The sequence below is a fragment of the Haliotis rubra genome, unplaced genomic scaffold (assembly GCF_003918875.1).
Source record: "Haliotis rubra isolate DU_JTF1 unplaced genomic scaffold, ASM391887v1 Scf146, whole genome shotgun sequence".
NCBI lineage: Eukaryota > Metazoa > Mollusca > Gastropoda > Lepetellida > Haliotidae > Haliotis > Haliotis rubra.
This window is the reverse complement of record NW_025765403.1, coordinates 311,129-331,448: the sequence shown is the minus strand read 5'-3', so window position 1 is coordinate 331,448 and position 20,320 is coordinate 311,129. Positions and strand designations below refer to the sequence as shown.

At 38.5% G+C, this 20,320-nt stretch overlaps 1 protein-coding gene across 2 annotated transcripts in view; it reads right to left on the bottom strand.

The window, feature by feature from the left end:
* The window catches only part of LOC124269623 (filamin-A-like), a 123,790-nt gene that overhangs the window by 100,189 nt on the left and 3,281 nt on the right, over positions 1-20,320 (bottom strand). For both annotated transcript variants that reach the window (XM_046704659.1, XM_046704660.1), the window contains exons 2-3: positions 6,660-6,849; positions 3,937-4,002 (exon numbers count right to left, since the gene is read on the bottom strand). In XM_046704659.1, the coding sequence (XP_046560615.1) occupies positions 3,937-4,002; positions 6,660-6,849 (256 nt within the window). The remainder of the gene's footprint in view (positions 1-3,936; positions 4,003-6,659; positions 6,850-20,320) is intronic.

The following is a 20,320-nucleotide window of genomic DNA, read 5'->3' as shown; positions in this document are numbered from 1 at the left end:
AGTACTATTTCACGAGAATCAAGCCTAGCCTCTCTACACTGAAAGACATTCCAATACAACCCAAACATAAATCTACATTTCGACAGTCCCTATATTCAGTCGCTCATGTCTACTTCAGCATGGAGGGGCAGTATTGAATCTGAGAGACCACAACCCTATTTCTATTGTTCAGTCTCACAGCTACTACTTTCTGTTTTAACTTCACATGACGTTTTTGTCCGTTTCAGATTCCACTGGCATAAGGAAGTCAGCCTTCACACCTCCAATACAACTTTCTTTGTAAACACCATTTTATTTGGATTTCATTATTTCAGAAATATAATTCGAAAGTAAAGTATAATTGAGCATTCATCCCTCCTGAATTAAGATACCTGACTAGGTGTAACATATGGTATGTGCATTGTTTTAAATGAGCTAAATGTGGATATATTAGCTATAGAACATCCATAACATCACAATTACCGCTTGGTAATTTACGATGCTAATCAAATCCACAATTGTACATTGCAGGACAATACACGGGTATTCCCTGCTGTATCAGTGTAAGGATGATTGATGCATGCACACAGATGATTATCCAATACAGCGCCATATAGCTGTAATATGTGACAATCACTGTGATTGACGAGTGTTGTCAGTTTCACTGCTTCATCAATAATCAATTGTGGCCAGCTGACACGGAAAGTGTGAATAAAGGTGAGACAAGAGAAAGCTATTACATGTGCACAATAAAATCTATACTAAGTCTGTGTCCACACAAAAAATATCGTACAAATATGTAGATTGCGTAGTATTTATCTGACAGACTGAGGTGCTGTCGATTGCACATTTTTGTTACAATTCAGTTTCAGGGCACTTGCGATCAGCTGATGCTGAAGGCCACTTTACATGATATTCTCTACTTCGAGGGTGGTATTAAGTATTTGATGTCAGACACTTCAAGGGGAAACAACAGCATTACATCATAACATGTCAAATTGAACAAATTATCAATGGCTGCCCAATGGCTGTTTTTCAAATTTGGGATGGGGCAAAACACAGATAACACAGACTCAGCTTGTAGCATAAATACTAACAATTATTTTACAACTTAAATCTTAACTTACATGTTATTGCTACAATTAATTAATAGATCAAGATTATAATGACAATAACCAATCTAAACCTTATCTGTACCTTCTACAAAGATAAATGTGAAATTTATATACTGTTATGTGAAAATGACTAACAAATCTAACTTTTCTGATGATACACCTGTGTTCATTACCTCAGCATGATCAACATTGATTATCAGTGAGTTGGCACATAGTTGTGAAGTGCACATTCCATGGTATACGGCAGAGTTTTATGCGATGCGTAAATGTGGAGAATGGACAGGGACAAGAACTTCACTGCGTCCAGAGGGACGCACAATATAATGCATTGTACCCACAACACATATATGACTTTGCTATGTGTTTGGTTGTTTCTTTCAGAACAGTTGCATGCAGCATTTCATCCACCAGTCCACATGATCAAAGAATGATTCCATATTATCAAAACATACAGTTCTCTAAAATGTTACTTCACAGGACCCTTAAAACTAATAATTGGGGGACCCCGGGACACCCGTGTTTGTGAGTTGAGGTAAAACCGTGTATACAGTATATTAGGTAAGCAACAGTATTACTCCACCTTCAACCCTACCCCATCCTGACCCCCTACACACACATGCACACCCACCACTGAGAAGTATTAATGACAGTAAACTAACGTTATAATAGTTCAGGGCGAAAGTGTGCTTTATTACACTATACATGGTGGTATAGCAAACTGTATTTCTTTTCTAAGATGCCAAATTTAATACTTTCTTAGGATAATTACGATTAATCTAACTTCTAAGGCAGAAAACGAACGACAGTGTCTGTGACTTAAATTAAAAATTCGTCGCACAGGGCTAACTGACGCGCTGTTCTATTGACGTGTCTGCCCCCTACGTTAAGACGAACGTTACCAGAAAAAGAAATGACAATACAGTTTGATGACGATTTACGTTCGGGTTAAATATCTTCTCTAAATTATTTTAATTACGTCTGTGATTAATGTAAACCATATGGGTATATATGAACGTAGCATTTCAAGTTTTAGTTTAAGCCTAGATCAGTACATCCAGATGAAGCTGACTGGTCAAGCGACATTCCATGATTGCATTTTCGGAAAGTGAACATTGCGAACGTTACCGTGTCGCTGTAAATTTGTGAGTCGAACTGAGACATTCTATCCGTTGGAAAACATAAACGTAATGTTTCCACCAGTGAGGTTAGCTGAGTGAAGCAACTGCAAACCCCAAAACTGGATGCAACGGAGTAGTTTACTTACGAGGCTGTATGAGGCCATGACAACTGGCATGCATCGTGACGTCGCTTACATTGTGACGTAATGTAAAAGTGTTCGATTACGAGGGGGCAGACTAGAATGGCGCAGTGACGCCAATACATTGTGGTGATGTAATGCAAAAAGTGTACAGTATCATCTGATAAAGTACTGTCGGCTCCTTTGATCTTTCACCGAAGCATGTTAGAATACACATTATATTTAAGCTGATTTCTTCCTGTAAGGTGACTTAGGACAGAGGATAAAACACAGTTCTAATCTGGCTGTATGTAGGAAATATACAATATGTTGACAGTTTGTCAGTCAGTGCTGACAATACAACACACAACTTTGTCTATCTTTGTACTATTTTCAGTGATACCGTTCAATCTACATAACCCCGGGAAGGGATGGGTGTAATAAAGAAGACTTGGCAACATGTCCTAAATACATATTTAGTATTAATCTTGATTTCAATCTATTAATCTAAACCTAGATGGACTTTGCAGACAACAAGAATCAGATGTGATGTAAGAGTTAAATAACTTCAAATTATTTACTGGTATATTATATACTGAGGGGAAAAAATAAGGGATCACATGAAAGCATAAGTGTTCCTTTATTTTTTTCCAGGTTTCTTCACAAGCGTTGTATTGCATAACTTGTGAAGAAACCTGGAAACAAATAAAGAAACACTTGTGCTTTCATGTGATACCTTATTTTTTTCCCTCAGTATATATATGGAGTAACTAACACTGGGTAAGGTATTTGGACATCTGGGTATCTGGGCATTCAGGATAATCAGTAGTCCAGGTATGGCATTATGTGGAACATGCCATCACATCCTGATGACACAAGTCATTGCCATGGTGATGGTTTCTACACATAACAGGGACTGAACAAGAGTCTTGTGCCTGTAGAGGCAAATGTGTCAACCACTAGACTCCTCCCCAGTCTTACACTGTATCTTTACAAGGGCTTTAGCTGCCCACTTCGGACACTTTGGGTGCATTTTCAAATCATGAGAATGTCATTTCACCATAATCTGGATATTTATGAGCCAATGTAATTTAGACATTTTGACCCCTTCAATTTTATGTAGAATGATAATCCCAATTTCAGTTTTTAACTCCAGGCTACACTTTGTGAATCGTTCTGTGCTTTAAGCATATTGATTTACAATTTAGTTTGATTGTGTAACAGTATATTTGCTGGCATGTAACATAAACATTATTCTTTAAAAAAAATACAAAAATGATTAAAGTATGTCACATAGGCAGAGTGATCATATTTCCACAGAGTCACTGAGATTTAACCATGCCACTGTCACACACAAGAAGTTCCCATATTGAAAGCATCACCGTGACTCTGAAGCTGGGCCATTAGAGACTGGGGAGAATCCCCTCTTGCTGACTCTCTAGGATTAATGTCTACAACCGATGGTCCGTAGCATGTACCTTGCCACACAGTTGTAACTGAAGGATGCATATTTCCAGACAGCAGCTCAGGATACCAGCTGTTGTTAATTACGTACATATCAATAATGTATACAATCAATGAAGGATCAGATGAAGAAGGGTTTACCTGTTCTGTCTACTGAGCTGACGCCAATCTGGACACAGGCCAGGTTGGCAGTAGTCAATGACGGCGCTGAAATAAACAATCAAAGACATCTAAACATACATTTCACATATTGTCACTTTCACAAAAAAAGTACTTTACTGAAGCTGGTTTTATAGTGCTAGCCCACTGAGATACCATGCCGCAGTGAAGCATGAATACCCCACTCAGACACATTATACTGACTCCAAGCCGACCAGTCCTTGTTGTACCCATTAATGCTGAGCGCCAGGCAGGGACCAACAAGTACCATATTTTAACGGCTTTTGGTATGACGCGGTCGGGGATCGAACCCGCGACCTTCCGTTCTCCGGGCGGACGCTCTAACCACTGACGGAGGCGGTCAGTACTTGATTATTATATATGAAAATGATTGAATGTTGTAGTAAGCACTACTCCAGCAGCACACATATCATAGCCACTTTGGTAACACACAAACAGAGCATGATGACACACAAACACAGCATGGTGACACACAAACAGACCATGATGACACACAAACAGACCATGATGACAAACAGAGCATGATGATATACACAAACAGAGCACGGTGACACACAAACAGAGCACGATGACACACAAACAGAGCACGGTGACACACAAACAGAGCATGGTGACACACAAACAGAGCATGGTGACACACAAACAGAGCATTATGACACAAACAGAGCATGATGATATACACAAACAGAGCACGGTGACACACAAACAGAGCACGATGACACAAACAGAGCATGATGATATACACAAACAGAGCACGGTGACACACAAACAGAGCATGATGATATACACAAACAGAGCATGGTGACACACAAACAGAGCATGATGACACAAACAGAGCATGATGATATACACAAACAGAGCATGATGATATACACAAACAGAGCACGATGACACACAAACAGAGCATGGTGACACACAAACAGAGCATGACACACAAACAGAGCATGATGACACACAAACAGAGCATGGTGACACACAAACAGAGCATGATGACACACAAACAGAGCATGGTGACACTCAAACAGCATGATGACACACAAACAGAGCATGATGACACACAAACAGAGCATGATGACACAGAACAGGATGACACACAAACAGAGCATAGAGACACACAAACTATGTCATGTCTGCAGTAACTTACAAAGTCACCAGATGCGTGCTACAAAGCCACCCCGACCTCCTTGACGCCCTACTGGAACCCAGCAGATCTGATCTCCTACTTCCCAGCACGTAGGATCATATCAATGGATCAGAAGATATATTTTGACGATGCCCACTATGCCTAGCCATAGCACAAAACTAAACATGTCTTTTATGCTTTAAAGCATCCAATATTTATAAATTAATCTGAATCTTTTTCTCTGCCATAAACAATCAATTGAAAACAGTCATAACTGAATGACAGATGAGTTCTTGTGCAAAAAACACAGATCTGAAGATCTGTCCTAGGCAGTAAAGGATTGCAAGCTATGCACTGGAAGGCTCATTGTTAACATGGTATTATCACAGTGTTGTGATCACCAGCTACACCCTGCAGTGTATGGGTCGTCAGGCTATCCCAGTGCACATACACACAACCCACGAATAATCACACAGGAATGATAATATTGATATACAGCTTAGGCACTCATGCCCTATACATTATCATGTAATTTGGGGCTTAAAGTGCAGGATTAGCTTTTAACCGCATTTTTTTATCTGTACAGATTTTATTTTTTTGTACAGGAAAACATAGCCCAAAATAAACAATCCAGTTTGCTCTTGCCAGATTGTATGTGTTTTTGTTTAAGGAAATATGTTATAGACACCCTATATATACAACTCCGTGAAGTTGAGGATTCAAATATTTCCTATCACTATAATTAATCTTGCATGACAAGATGAACATGTCACATGACAAAATGGGTTGTCCTTAACCTATTTGTGATTGGTATTATATAAAACAAGGTTATCTATGAAATGTTGATGGTTCTGCCAAAAAAATACAAACAAAAGTAAACCATACTTGAAGCTGATCTTGAATCTGCATGTTAAGAATGACGTTTGCTTCGTCAGAACTACATGTCATACGATGTGTGTTGACAACCAAAGGCCTTCACACTCCATACAGAGGGAACCCATGAAGATCCGGGTCTGAATCAGTGTGCGAAATAGGCACTGGCCTGACTGACTAGTGCATTTTCATGGGGACATTGGTTTTTTATGGTAATTTACCTTTTTGTAAACATTTGCTTTGTTGTTGTTTTTCATTCAAATTTCGGGCTAGTGAATGATTTTGTGGGCTAGTAACTTTCTAGCATAGCTAGCCCGACTGGCTAGCAAAATTTGGAAACTATTTCGCACACTGGTCTGAATTGATCTTCAGTAACCCGTTCGGGATTTGGTGGTCCTGCCTCGCTGACTTGGTTGACACATGTCATCGTATCCCAATTACATAGATCGATGCTCATGCTGTTGATCACTGGATTGTCTGGTCCAGACTCAATTATTTACAGACTGCCACCACACACCTGGAATGTTGCTGGCATAGAACTAAACTAACTCACTCACTCACTCACTAACCATACAGAGGGAAGCAAACGAACATCCCTGGTGAACCAAGCCATCACTTCATCTGCTGTGCTACCAATTACAGTACCTTCCAGAAGCATGAGTTACATACACATCTGAGAACAACTTACTGTAGGTTGACGCCATCATTCCAGTCTGATGTGAAGTTTGTGATTTGGCAGTCTGGAACTACTGCCTTCAGCCATGCCAACATCAACTTCTTCGGTGGGAACTTGGTTTTACCGATCTGGTATCGGAGAATCAGGTGCCATATGAGGCCAAGAATCAACTTGAGGCTGCCATTCACGATGTCTTCACTTCCTGTAAATGGAATTATGGGATACTGAGATGCAGAGTTAACGAAATATAGATTACCACCAACATTTAAGATATGTGTGCTCAGAAATAATATCATGTAGCCTAAATTAGGACTGTACTAATTGGCCAAAGTATTGATGCTGTTTGGAGTACTGAAGCTAGATACTCTAGAAACTCCATCTCTTGTATCTCTGATGAAGAACTAGATGTCTCTGGGGCAGGAGCTGAAGATCAACAACCAATCCAAGCAAGAGTCATCAGAAGATGACATATCCCCCCGGCCCCCACATATTTGAAAGAACAATCAAGACAGTTACTTAAAGTCCAACTTGATATTTTTTTTTAGACTAAGTCCAAATCGTTTCCATGAAAATCATGAAAAATATAAATGCCAAAAATCTGTAAATAGCAAAAGGCACCCCTTTGGCATCTGCCTCATGTATCTGCCAAGTTTTGCTGAAAGATATTGAAAGGTTTCCGGAAACGAAGCCCACTCCTCCCTTTAGAGGACTAAGTCAGAATCATTTCCATGGAAACCGAGAAAAATATAAATGACAAAAATCTGTAAAAGGCAAAAGGCACCACTTTAGGTTTGATATATATACCAATTTTTGTTGAAAAATACTGAACGGTTTTTGAGTTATGCTCCGGAAACAAAATGATTACGGACAGACAGGCTGACAAGGCGTCCACTATATCCCCCTGCATTACATGCGTAATAACATTCTGCAAAGATGAATAAGAGGAAGAACTGTTTGTAAGTTCATTTCCAGTCAGTGGCTATTTATTTTTACAGTATATGCATATAAATATAATCTAGAAATAACACAAAAAGTATCTTGTCAAATATACTCAACGCTGTATGACAGTCATAATTGTAACAGCTGCTACTGTGCGCCAATGTGTGTCATCTTCTAGCCAAATGTGTGTCAACTTGTGGCCCAATGTGTGTCAACTTGTAGCCAAATGTGTGTAAACTTGTAGCCAAATGTGTGTCAACTTGAAACCAAATGTGTGTCAACTTGTAGCCAAATGTGTCAACTTGAAGCCAAATGTGTGTCAACTTGTAGCTAAATGTGTGTCAACTTGAAGCCAAATGCAGCCAATTACCCATAGACACTTCGATAAGACCATAATGATCAGAAAAAACACTGTCATTATGGGAAACAGGAAATTAAATATCTCTCTGTAACGAGGGAAATCAGCCATTATGAGATTGATTTGAAGTTGGCATCTTGTTGGCGTGACTTGATAATAACCTATTTATAGTGTTTGTGTTCTTGGTACTAACTGAGTAAATATTGTCTATGAATCGTTAGCAGCTGGTTATGGGGTATTTGAAAAGTAAAAACATTCTACACACCATAGCAACGGTACCATTATTCCAGAATGAATCTACTTTCAATAATTATCGTGTGGTGTCAAAATTGAGAGTTGACCTGTTAAACATGTTGAGTGAGTGAAGGAGTTTAGTTTTACGCCACTTTAAGGAATATTCCAGCAATATCATGGCAGGGTCAGCAGAAATGGGCTTCACATAGTGTACCCATGTATGGAATCGAACCCGGGTCTTCGACGTGAGGAGCGAACGCTTTAGCCACTAGGCTATCCCCGTAAAACATGTTGAAGCTGATGAGCAATTTAACAAGTTTAAATTTCATATATTAAATTCATAACCACTTAATCATATTAAAAAGGTAGTTAATAGATTCTATGCATGTATGCAAATACAAATAGTTTGAGTAAAAGGTTTTGGACAAATTATTTTTAAGAACATTTTGACTTTTTTTTTTTAATTCCCATTATCGGCTTGAGTTGATCTTTAACAAAAAATGGTAATCATCTACATCAACACCACCATCATCAACTATCATGATGATTCAGTGTGATAAAGAAAAATCATAAAATGTAACCATAGTGTCTTGTTAACATTAATGTTATTAACTATATCAGACTATAAGGGAGGGGAGGGGAGGGCTGTTTACTTTGAACAGAATTTTTTATATATTTATTTATTTTTATTATTTATTTTTATTTATTTATTTTTTTATTATTATTATTATTATTTTTTTTTTTTTATTATTAAAAAAAAAAAAAAAATTGGTGTTGTTGTTTGGTTATTGCCATTGCACATGCTTCTAAAAAAAAGTAATCATGCCTCATACCTTGCCTCCCTTATAATAAAGATGACGTGAAACTGGCAAGTTCATTTGCAGATTTGCCAACTTATGATGCTAGAGTAAAGGTCAGCGTACCGAAATTCTCTACATCCTGTACACCTGGGATAAGTATATCAGGTTTTAGCCACATCAGCATTATTCCACGGTTGTGCTGCGTCATGCCATGCATGACGGTCATGCTGGAGTAAGTCAGTGGCTGGGGTAGTGGATCAGTGTCAGCACTCACGTCAATGTGTAACACATGAGTCAGCAATATTCTGGGGTTGCTGGGGAAGAAAGGGTGCGGGGTGCCATCAACATCAGCCTGGGTGTGTTTTGTTTCCTTCCTTACTTAAGTAGCACTTATTCGAACCTCTCCCTGCCCCCAAAAACCCTCCCCAGCTCCTCTCTCCCATCTCCCCCTCCCATAATACACATGCATCATTAATATTAATGAGAGAAGACTTAGGTGAAAAGACAGCTCCAACACCCTTCACACAGACGTGAAAACAGCCTGTCACCAACAATGAAGCAATGACACGGTTGTAGATAGCCACTGGGAATTGGCCACTGACCCATGTAAAAACACATGACCCCATTCAGGTGAACATTTACCCCTAGGCAAGTTCTTGAAGTAAGCCCTTGCTTTGACGAATAATGGGCTATTTAACCTATTTCCATTCAAGCTAATCTGTAATAAACTGTTACATCTTGATCAGATAGGATAAGTGTCTTTGAGTCTGTGTCCTGACAACTGAAGCTCTGTAATAATTGGTACATGTTGACCAGACAAAGCAGTTCTTAGATTAACCCCATCACAGACAGACAGACAGATATTTTATTGAAGTCTCACCTATTGTAAAAGTACAGATATATACACATAATATACATAGAATGAGCCACCCTGTAAAGGTTATGAGAGACTATATTTAAGGTAAATTACACAAAAGTGACATATATGATAAAAGTAACCACATAAAATTAGCCATATAAAGATATTTTCTTTTTGGAAGTATATAAAAGCAAGTTTTGGATGTTAAATAAACCTGTTCTTTAAAAGTAAAACCATTTTTTCATTATCACATAAATCTAGGAAGTTGGGATAGCTGAGACTAACACGGGCATATATACTTTCACACAAATCATCGTACAGCGGACATTCCTACAGCACATGACAATCATCCTCAATCTTATGATTGCATTGGAAACACACCCTTTCATTTACATTCATATTTGAATGTCTTCCATGTCCTGACAACTGAGGCACTGTAATAAACTGTTAACTGTTACATCATCATCTACATCAGACAGGGCAGTTGCAGATCAGCCCCTGTCCCCCGACCTGACCAACTGAAGTACTGTAACGAGGATCTGACTGTAGTTAGACACACTGAACACCTGACACACAGCAAACCAAGTACTGCACAAGTGGCGGAATAATCCACAGAAGTCTGAGGAATATCGAGAGTACAGATGGCATTATACACTCAGTTCTACAGATGATGTGAGGTGAGGTGAAATTGGGTTTAACGTCGTGCTTGAGAATATTTAGCTCATATGACGACATGCATGCGTGTGTATGTGTATGTGCGGCTGCTTGTACTAGCCCAGACTTAAGCTGGTTTTATAGTGCTAGCCCACTGAGATACCACACCGCAGTGAAGCATGAGTACCCCACTCAAACACATTATACTGACTCCGAGCCGACCAGTCCTTGTTGTTCCCATTAATACCGAGTGCCAGGCAGGGACACAGATGACGTGAAATGTAACCATTTCACCAAGGAACTGTAGAACGCCAAATTTACAACCATCACTGCTCTGATACTGCTATATGGAGAGCACCCAAAGTCCAGGGAGATACTGATCACATCCATCAACTTCTGTAGGGGATCAAAATATCATAAATCCAGGCCATTTTATTAAGGAAGCATTCTCTAAGAGCATGTCAATCATATCTATGTTGTAAACACCTTTTATCAGCAACAGAGACATTTGGATGCATGATCCATAGCACTGTTTCCTTTCTATCTGTGATCCTTTTCAACTTTAGTCATCTGTCCTGTCAAATTTATGTCTTTTTCCAAAATTCATAAAACAATGACAGCAGTTCTACAACAGAATTATTTTTCAATACTTGCACAATTGACTTAAATCCCAATAAAACAAGTATTAGAAACAAAGATAAACAAAGTAAGCTTATCCAAAATGGCCGAACACACTTAGAGATGACAGAACTTATGGATGATCAACTTGTTTATTTTAACCATGTAAAATCTTATGAAGTTGATCATCCATAACGTTTTGTCATCCCTATACCACCAACTTCTAGAATGCCACTCAAACAAATTAAACACACTTAGTGTGAGCAACAGTTGTTCTCAAATACTCATCTGGCATTCATTCATACCCAACACTTGTCACTGTGACCACACATTCCAACTGCCAGTGTCAACACTGACAGTCTGGTGAGACTCACTGACCATCAGATGGACACAGTGTGAGCAACAGTTGTTCTCAAATACTCATCTGGCATTCATCCACAATCAAACAAAGATGATCTAGCAGAAATTCTGCATAAACTGCAACCTGTGATGATAGTTTGAAGTAGAAGAAGAAGATGCTCAACTTCTCTGCCACCTGAAATTTTTGGGATAATGATGGGGTGGGGGCACTACATATTTCTATATAAGTACTACATTCATTGTACTGTACTGCTTGTTGTTTATATCAGTACTACATGTTGTTTATTTTAGTACAACATGTTGTTTTTGAAAGCACTCTGTTTGGGACAAGATGCTTCCTGCTTCACATGCAGCATATTGAGATCTCTGAGAATGTTAAATCACATTCCAGTTTGAGCATCATCATAGGAAAAGGGGTTCAGTTATCACAAAACATAAGTCATTGTTTTGAGTCAACCATGTGCAACACCACTAGGGTTAGTATTCCAGTTAACCAACTGTCAACAGTATTTGAAATCAAGTCAAGTGATTGAAAGGAAGATGCACACAAAGAACATAGTAGACATGTTCAAGGAGGAAGCGAGGTACGAGGGGAGCATCCCTGGTCAATCAAACAGCTTCAGCAGCCACGGTCATTCATACCCAACACTTGTCACTGTGACACGTGGCCACACATTCCAACGGCCAGTGTCAACACTGACAGTCCGGTGAGACTCACTGACCATCAGATGGCCACAACCAGTACCGTACACTGACCGGACTTCTTGAAACACAACAATGAAGTACTTCAGTGTGTGAATGTGTTACAAAAAGACAAACAGCAGGATGCACCAATAGCACAAGACTTTGAACCTGAAACAAGCCACTGTGCTTACAATACATGCTTATTATTCAAGGCGGTCGTCTCTACATGCTTGCAACAATACATGGCTCCACAATCGACAGAATGACATCTTAACAGAAAAATGTTATTAGATTTTAAATCTACTTGGCAGTGAACCTATTTGAAACAAATGACAAACTATGATTACGATCATGTGGACTACTCCCAAAGTGCTAGAACGTTCATCAAGTGTCCACACTATACCATGATCTGAGTCAACTGCACAGTAAATGTCATTTTCTAAAAGAATAGTCCTCAATTCCTAGTGCGTGGTCACATCAAAACACAAACATCAAGCAATGCTATGTGCCAACTTGATCATATTCATGCTATCTTGTTGTTTAGTGTACACAGTTTATGTACATTTTAATTATCTGATCCGTACAAATTAAATAGCAAACAGCTGTTGAACATTCCAAATATCTGGTGTTTTCCTCAGACACCACTGACTTCATATGTTATGTTTGTGCAACTGTATATTATGTTTAGCACTATCTTGTAAAACACATACATGTACTAACCAGCTGTGTTTTTCTACTTTTTACCTGGAGAGGTATTTCAATAAGCAAGTTTTGCTTTTTTACCTATCCAGATTTCTTCAAAATAAAAATATTTTTAAACCAAATATCTGGTCTCTACAAATCGAAAAAATAACAAAAAGTTTATGTAGATTTTAAATATCTGGTCTGTACAAATTAGAAATATAACAAATAGACCATGCCCTACATTTTGTCAAGTATAGATTCAATAAAAATTAAGGAGAAACTGTATATTAGGATGAAACTGAACTGTATAAAAACGCTGAATTCTAAGCTTTATAGGCTAGTCATTGCACCTTGATTAATAACGACTTGTGTGCAACCATGTATAGCATTGTTCGATATTCCCTGGCAGACATGACGGATATATCACTTTTCTATATAATGTATCACCCCATATAGGTGATCATACATGACCTAGCCTACATACCATGTCACCAGGGGAGTGGGGGTGGGGAGAGGAGGGGACAGTGTGAGAATCGGTGATCAGAAAGAAAGTCACAGGAGAAAAGTTCCCGAAAAAAAAGTCTCAATTTTTGCTTGGAAAAAACTCACAGGAAAAAAGTCATAATAACCAATTTTATTTACAAAGCATGATGTACTCACTCTAACACACAGTTTCATGTCTTCCTATTAGGTAAATAAATCTTGACACAAAGAGATTATAGCTAATTGTGGTCATAGTGATTTTATAACATTTGAGAAGCCACCCAGTAAATACTATATGAACAAAGCATAATCAAAGTAATATACTAAGTAACTTAAAATAGTTAAATACTGATTTTTGGCCAATTTTACATCCCACTATTGTATATTACTGTATTGTGACTTTTTGTCCTTTGCTCCTTTCCCAGAATCAAGCCTTTCCGGATAGCTATGCATGTTGGCTTAATGTAAGAGGAGTTTAAACACCATAATCAGAAAATGTTTCCACATTCTCAACCAGTCCGTCCTAACCTGGTAACAGCTGTTTACTTGTCAGATTTCATCAATTATGTTGGTGTCAGTTTTGATACGACTATACACAGACATTCGTAGCCACATACAGGATCAATACCTTCAGAATAATTCTGTGTACAGTTTGACAGTGAGAGAAGGAGTTTGCTGTGTTTATACAGTATTTAAGCAGAAATCTGCATCACTGATTTGATCAAAGCATTTCTTAGGATGATCCCAACTTTATAGATTAATGCTCTTGATGTCAATCATTGGACCGACTGGCCCATGCTCAAAAGTTCACACACCACCAACACACTGCCAAAATATTTCTGAGATTTACACAGTACAAGCATAAAAATGTTTCTCTGCTGCCTACTTCAAGCTTATGCTAATGCAGTGAGTGAGTTTAGTCTTACGCCACACTCAGCAATATTCCAGCTATGTGGCGGAGGTCTGTAAATAATCGAGTCTGGATCAGACAATCCAGTGATCAACAGTATGAGCATCGATCTCCGCAACTGGGATACGATGACATGTATCAACAAAGTCAGTGAGCGTGACCACCTGATCCCGTTTGTCGCCTCTTACCATGCTAATGTAAACATGACTTCTTTGATTGGCATTCTAGAAGTTGGGTAGATGAAGGATGACGACTATTTTTATGGATATACAACTTCTTTATTCTGTATAGGTGACGTTTCGACATAGATTCTAATGTCGTTGTCAAGCAAGTGATACATGAGAAGTAATTTTGGGTGATATATATATATACATGAGATGTTTGGACAGTAGATTAAGCATGAGGCGAAATTGAGTTGTTTATACAATAGAAGAGGTTGATAACACTGATAGTATACAGGATTAAGTAATGTAAACATGCTAATGTAAACAAAGTCCGCTTAATAAACAAGCTACAATGACCTAATTCCCCCCGACAAAGTGAAGTAAATTGATTGCAGCATAATAAACAGCAAGAAATGAAATTATTAATATTTTATTTCTACAACCTATGACTTTTATAAATCCCATTAATTCAATGTTTTTATACTATATTGTTTAAACTTCCATGAAAGCTATCAATTACATGTTCCTGTGAGATACTTAAAACTTCTAATGCTGCCATTAATTAAATGTTGAAATACCACATCGCTGCACAGTTTCAGCTTCCAGCAATGTCCCATCTATCACCACATTTCTTTAACATGATTACATGACAGGCTCTCACACTGGGGCGCAATGTACACACTTGAGTGTCCCATCACCTTGATGGGTGTAATCAACGCTCGTCAGTAGCCTGTCAACACCTCTAGGAGAGCCTGCCACTCCCATATCATGGGAGATGGTTCTGCTCCACTCGACACCAACGGCTCAAGTGTCAGATAGAAGCGATTACTGCATAATCTTCTCTAAGAGAGTATCACTTCACACTGATTTATCACAGTGCTAAAAGAACACAATCCACCTACACATCGTTAATTCACCTGCACTTCAATACAAGGTACACATGCTCAAGCACTTATGTACACTTGACCTAATTCCCCCCGACAAATGCGTCTCCTCATAGCCATCTAGAGTCTACAAGGTATAGCTCAATATCTACTTCACAAAATATTTATCTTTATTTTAGGTCAGAAAAGATTAATTATTAGATTTTCATTCAAATCTTTAATAACGATAAGCAGGAAAAAAGGTTTTTATTGATCCTCAAAATGGTTAATTTTGACAGCCTAGATTTTAATACATAGGCATATGACCTAAATTTCAATATGTGGCAGAAAAACTTGATTTTACTTGTATACCTAACAGACAAATTTCACTATATCACTTATATCCAGACAATGTGTGTATATATCATGGTTTTGATTTCAATACACATGCCTGTGTGTGTGTTACAAATGTATGTCCTCACAGTGCTTATATATATAATAATATAATAATAATACAGTAGATTTGCTATGTACCAAAAACTCTAGGCACTTGGCGCTACACAAAATTAAAATACACTGCAGTAGAGGTGCTATATTTTCACTGGTATATCAATCTTTATAGAACTTTTGGAAGAGATGAGTCTTTAGGCAGGTTTTAAAGACTCTCAACGAATGGGATTTCTTTATTCCCAAGGGAAGATGGTTCCACAGAGTTGGGGCCAAATAAGCAAATGATCTTTGTCCATACTTTTTGAGGCGAGTTTTGGGTACTTTAAGAAGTCACTTATCAGCAGATCTTAGTGTCCAAGAAGGTTCATATACCTCAATCATTTCTGTCAGATAGGTAGGAGCAGTTTGACACATTTACATGTCAAACACACATTTACATGTCAAACAGGGCTCCAGATAAATTTTCAACATCAGGAGTATGTACTCCTAACTTTTTCAATGCAGGAGTACTGAAAACCTTAAGAGTACATTTAGAGTACTTAATGGAATTTAATGGAGTACCAGTAATCTTGTGTTTCGTTTTATATATGCACAACAACATTGCTACTCTTGTGTAAACAGGTCAATAAACAATAAAACAATACTTTTGAGATAAAATCGTCTATAAATGATTCTAAAACCATACACCATTGCTGTAGTGCGTATCTGCTACGTTTTCTAAATTATTTCCTACCGTATCGTGCATATTTTATATTCTACATACGCCGATCCGCTCTTATCTGGAGCCCTGTCAAAGTAGGAATTTTGTATTGGACTCGACCCAGCATTTAAATACATGACTTATGTCCTGACAATGCTTGTATATATCATAGTCTTGGTTATCAAGGTAATTGTTATTCCTGTAGTGCCTACAAGACGTGACCTGCCTTCAGCTAGGCAGCTCGTGACACACAGTATTGTTAGTTTTAAACCATCCCAGACTGATGACACGAGGTGCAGCTGCAGCACACACAAACACACATATACACACACATGGGCTTATTGTACAACAATATACACTTGTGTGTATGCTTTCTATTCATGTAAAATTGACTGACAGGTATTATATGTCCGCCTGCCTAGATGAGCTCAGATTAAACTACAAATAGTCATGACAATTAGCTTACCCTGAAATTTTATAGCTACATATTTATTTAGGAACAAGAAATAGAGAACAGTGTTGTGAGACAAAGCCTCTTTCTATAATTCCTATTCCTTAAATGCTCCATTCAGAGTAACAAACATCAAAAGAAGCAGTGAACTGCTTCACATTATTCATGAACGAATTAATTGATGGCTATGACATGAACAATCTCAGCCAAGTAATGCCGAACAAAATACTTGTGAATCAACATTGTGGTACAATTGACAAAAATAGAATATGGATAATTAGATACAAAGAAGTGGGATTTTATAAGTAGATACATGTAAGTGGGACTTTGAGTGAGTGAGTGAGTGAGTGAGTGAGTGAGTGAGTGAGTGGAGTGAGTGAGTGAGTGAGTGAGTGAGTGAGTGAGTGAGTGAGTGAGTGAGTGAGTGAGTGAGTGAGTGAGTGAGTGAGTGAGTGAGTGAGTGAGTGATCGGGCGAGCCACTTTGAACAATATTTATGTTATGTCAATGCAAAATGATGCTGGACTTTGTTGTTTACCACAATGGTGACAGTTGGGGGTGACAAGTGAAATAGTGAATGGGTCTCGCTACCTGACACCGAAGTATTATAGGTGAGGCCTATAAATACAATCCAAATGGAGCTCAGAACAACCCATAATGTCAGAGCTGAGTCAATCTAGACTTGCCAAGTCATTCTAGACTTCAGTTGGACTCCTGTTTAATATATTCTGAAAGGACTGAGCTACACTAGACAAGGTGTGGTCCTCACCGTGACATGAATCACGGAGTGCTGGGACGGCTTCAGGACAGCATCAGGTCGACCTGCACACCAGGAAAGGGACTGGTGTTTACTTTACTCAACCTAACATTTCCTCAAAAGGTCACTTTGAAATTTATAGCTTGTTTGTCCTTTCAGTATTGTTTACTTTGCCTAAAAAAACCTGTCACCTATTTCACAGAACATGACGGGAGTGATGGACGTGTGTGATGGCAACAGTGACGGTGTTCTCTGGTCCCGAGGTGTTCCGGACTGTCTAAGCTTACTTGGAAGCATGTCACATACATAACCATGGTTACAGAGGTTTCTGACCTGAAAAATCAAAACATCTAACTACTTGTAAACAGACTAATCCTCTATAATGATTATTGATTATTGAACTGTGGATCTGACAGACACAAAAATAGAAAACCAGGAAAAGAATAAGACGTGTATGTGATGGCAAGCTTTCAAAATCGTATGTTTTAGCTATACAACAGTTAGAGAATTAGAAATTAAATGTTATTGTTTCTCGTCAACACAACAATATCAGCAACTGAGTTTCCATCCACGTGATGGTAAATGTTGTTCACCAAAATGTCTTTAGTCCTTCCTTGACAGTGTGTAACAGAGTGGCTGACGGTGAGTCACAACATAACAAGTCAAATACGTAGTGAGAGAGTGTGGCTGAGGGTGGGTGGGTGTCTACCCAGTGCTATCTCAGTGTCCTGTACTGGAGTCACAACGTAACACAAGTCAAATACGTAGTGAGAGAGTGTGGCTGAGGGTGGGTGGGGGTCTACCCAGTGCTATCTCAGTGTCCTGTACTGGAGTCACAACATAACAAGTCAAATACGTAGTGAGAGGGCGGGGCTGAGGGTGGGGGTCTACCCAGTGCTATCTCAGTGTCCTGTACTGGAGTCACAACATAACAAATCAAATACGTAGTGAGAGGGCGGGGCTGAGGGTGGGGGTCTACCCAGTGCTATCTCAGTGTCCTGTACTGAAGTCACAACATACCAAATCAACTAGGTTGTACTTAGGTGGGGCAGAAATAGACAGGTTCTGTGTCTTGTATATGGCGGTAGAAACATTGTAAATAGCAACAATAACCCCTAAGTCATATACACAAACAACCTCTCAGCCCTCCACACACTCTGATGAGTAGACTGGAATGTGGCAGAGATATTGGTATAGGATGGGTGTGTTTATTATCAAGAACATGTTTATCAGTGCAGACAAATGACAGTGAGTGAGTGAGTGAGTGAGGAAGGAAGTGAGTGAGTGAGTGAGTGAGTGAGTGAGTGAGTGAGTGAGTGAGTGAGTGAGTGAGTGAGTGAGTGAGTGAGTGAGTGAGTGAGTGAGTGAGTGAGTGAGTGAGTGAGTGAGTGAGGTTTAATGCCATAGTCACAATGGCTACCAGTCTGGATTTAATCTCTTACCCTGGCATTGACGTACTATAGTATGAAATATTCACATGACCATGTATTAAGTCAACTTTGATTTATTTTACCTGATGAAATTATCTGACAGAATTGAACGTGTTCCTTAAATATAGGTGTAACAATGTGACACCATAATTTCCATTCAGTATTGACACATATCATTTAATCAGTTGTTCTAATCATGGTGAAATTTGATGCCCAACTCAATACTAACTGTTGGCGTCACCATATGAATTTGTTCAGCCCTGTCATATTTGATCTTTTCTTAAAAAAACATTTGAAACATGATTGAGTAATATACTTTCTTTTTCCTTTGTTTTCCTCTGTTACACCCAAATAAAGATACAATCACCAACTTCTACCTGTTTATTCATAGAATGTTTATCATCTTCCCATTAAAGGATCATCATACATGCTTGAAGTATAACATTCCAGTCTTTCTAATCATAATAACGAGTACTTGGTAGGTACTTCTCTAAAAGCAACATGCAGATATTTCACCTGTGTTGACTTATCAAGCCTACAGTCAACATAGGAGTGTAACAGGTGTATAAATAGCTTCAGGGCTGTAAGTAGGACTGGGGGATCTCTGCTTGTGTTGATATGTTTAATGTGGGAGCAACGCCAGAAGTAACCATGACATGTAACAGGACAATAGCTGGTGATCAGCATGATCCCATTATCAGTAAAGACATATTACAGGGACAACATGGATATGACTCAAATTACAAACTAAATACGGTAAATTCACTCGGAAGCCACGATGGCTCAGCGGGTTAGGCTGGCAAGTAGGTGCCTGACTCTGAGGGTGTGGGTTTGAATCCCAGATGGAACTCAAACCAACAAGAGAACTAGAATCTGTACTTTACTAAGAAAGTATAATCATATGTTACATCTGAACACTTTCTAAATGGAATTGTGTATTCATAAATACATTTAGCAGGAAAACTGGAAAATGATTAAGATATTGATGTAAACAATTGTTTTTAATGTTTTCATTTTCTCATAAATTTTCAGGAACTGAAAAATTTGGAAACATAATACTTTTTAGTAGAGTGGGGTCGAGCATCTACTCCTATGCATGTCTAGATAATGAGAATGTGTTTGTCTAACTTACGTCACCTACACTTATAAGGCTTCTACACCAACTGAGCATTATAATGAAGCTGAAATGATGATTCCTGACATGTCAAATATCTTGTGTGTAAAGTGCTCCACCTTCTGCACAGATAATGACTATCGACACACAGCTCTAAACATT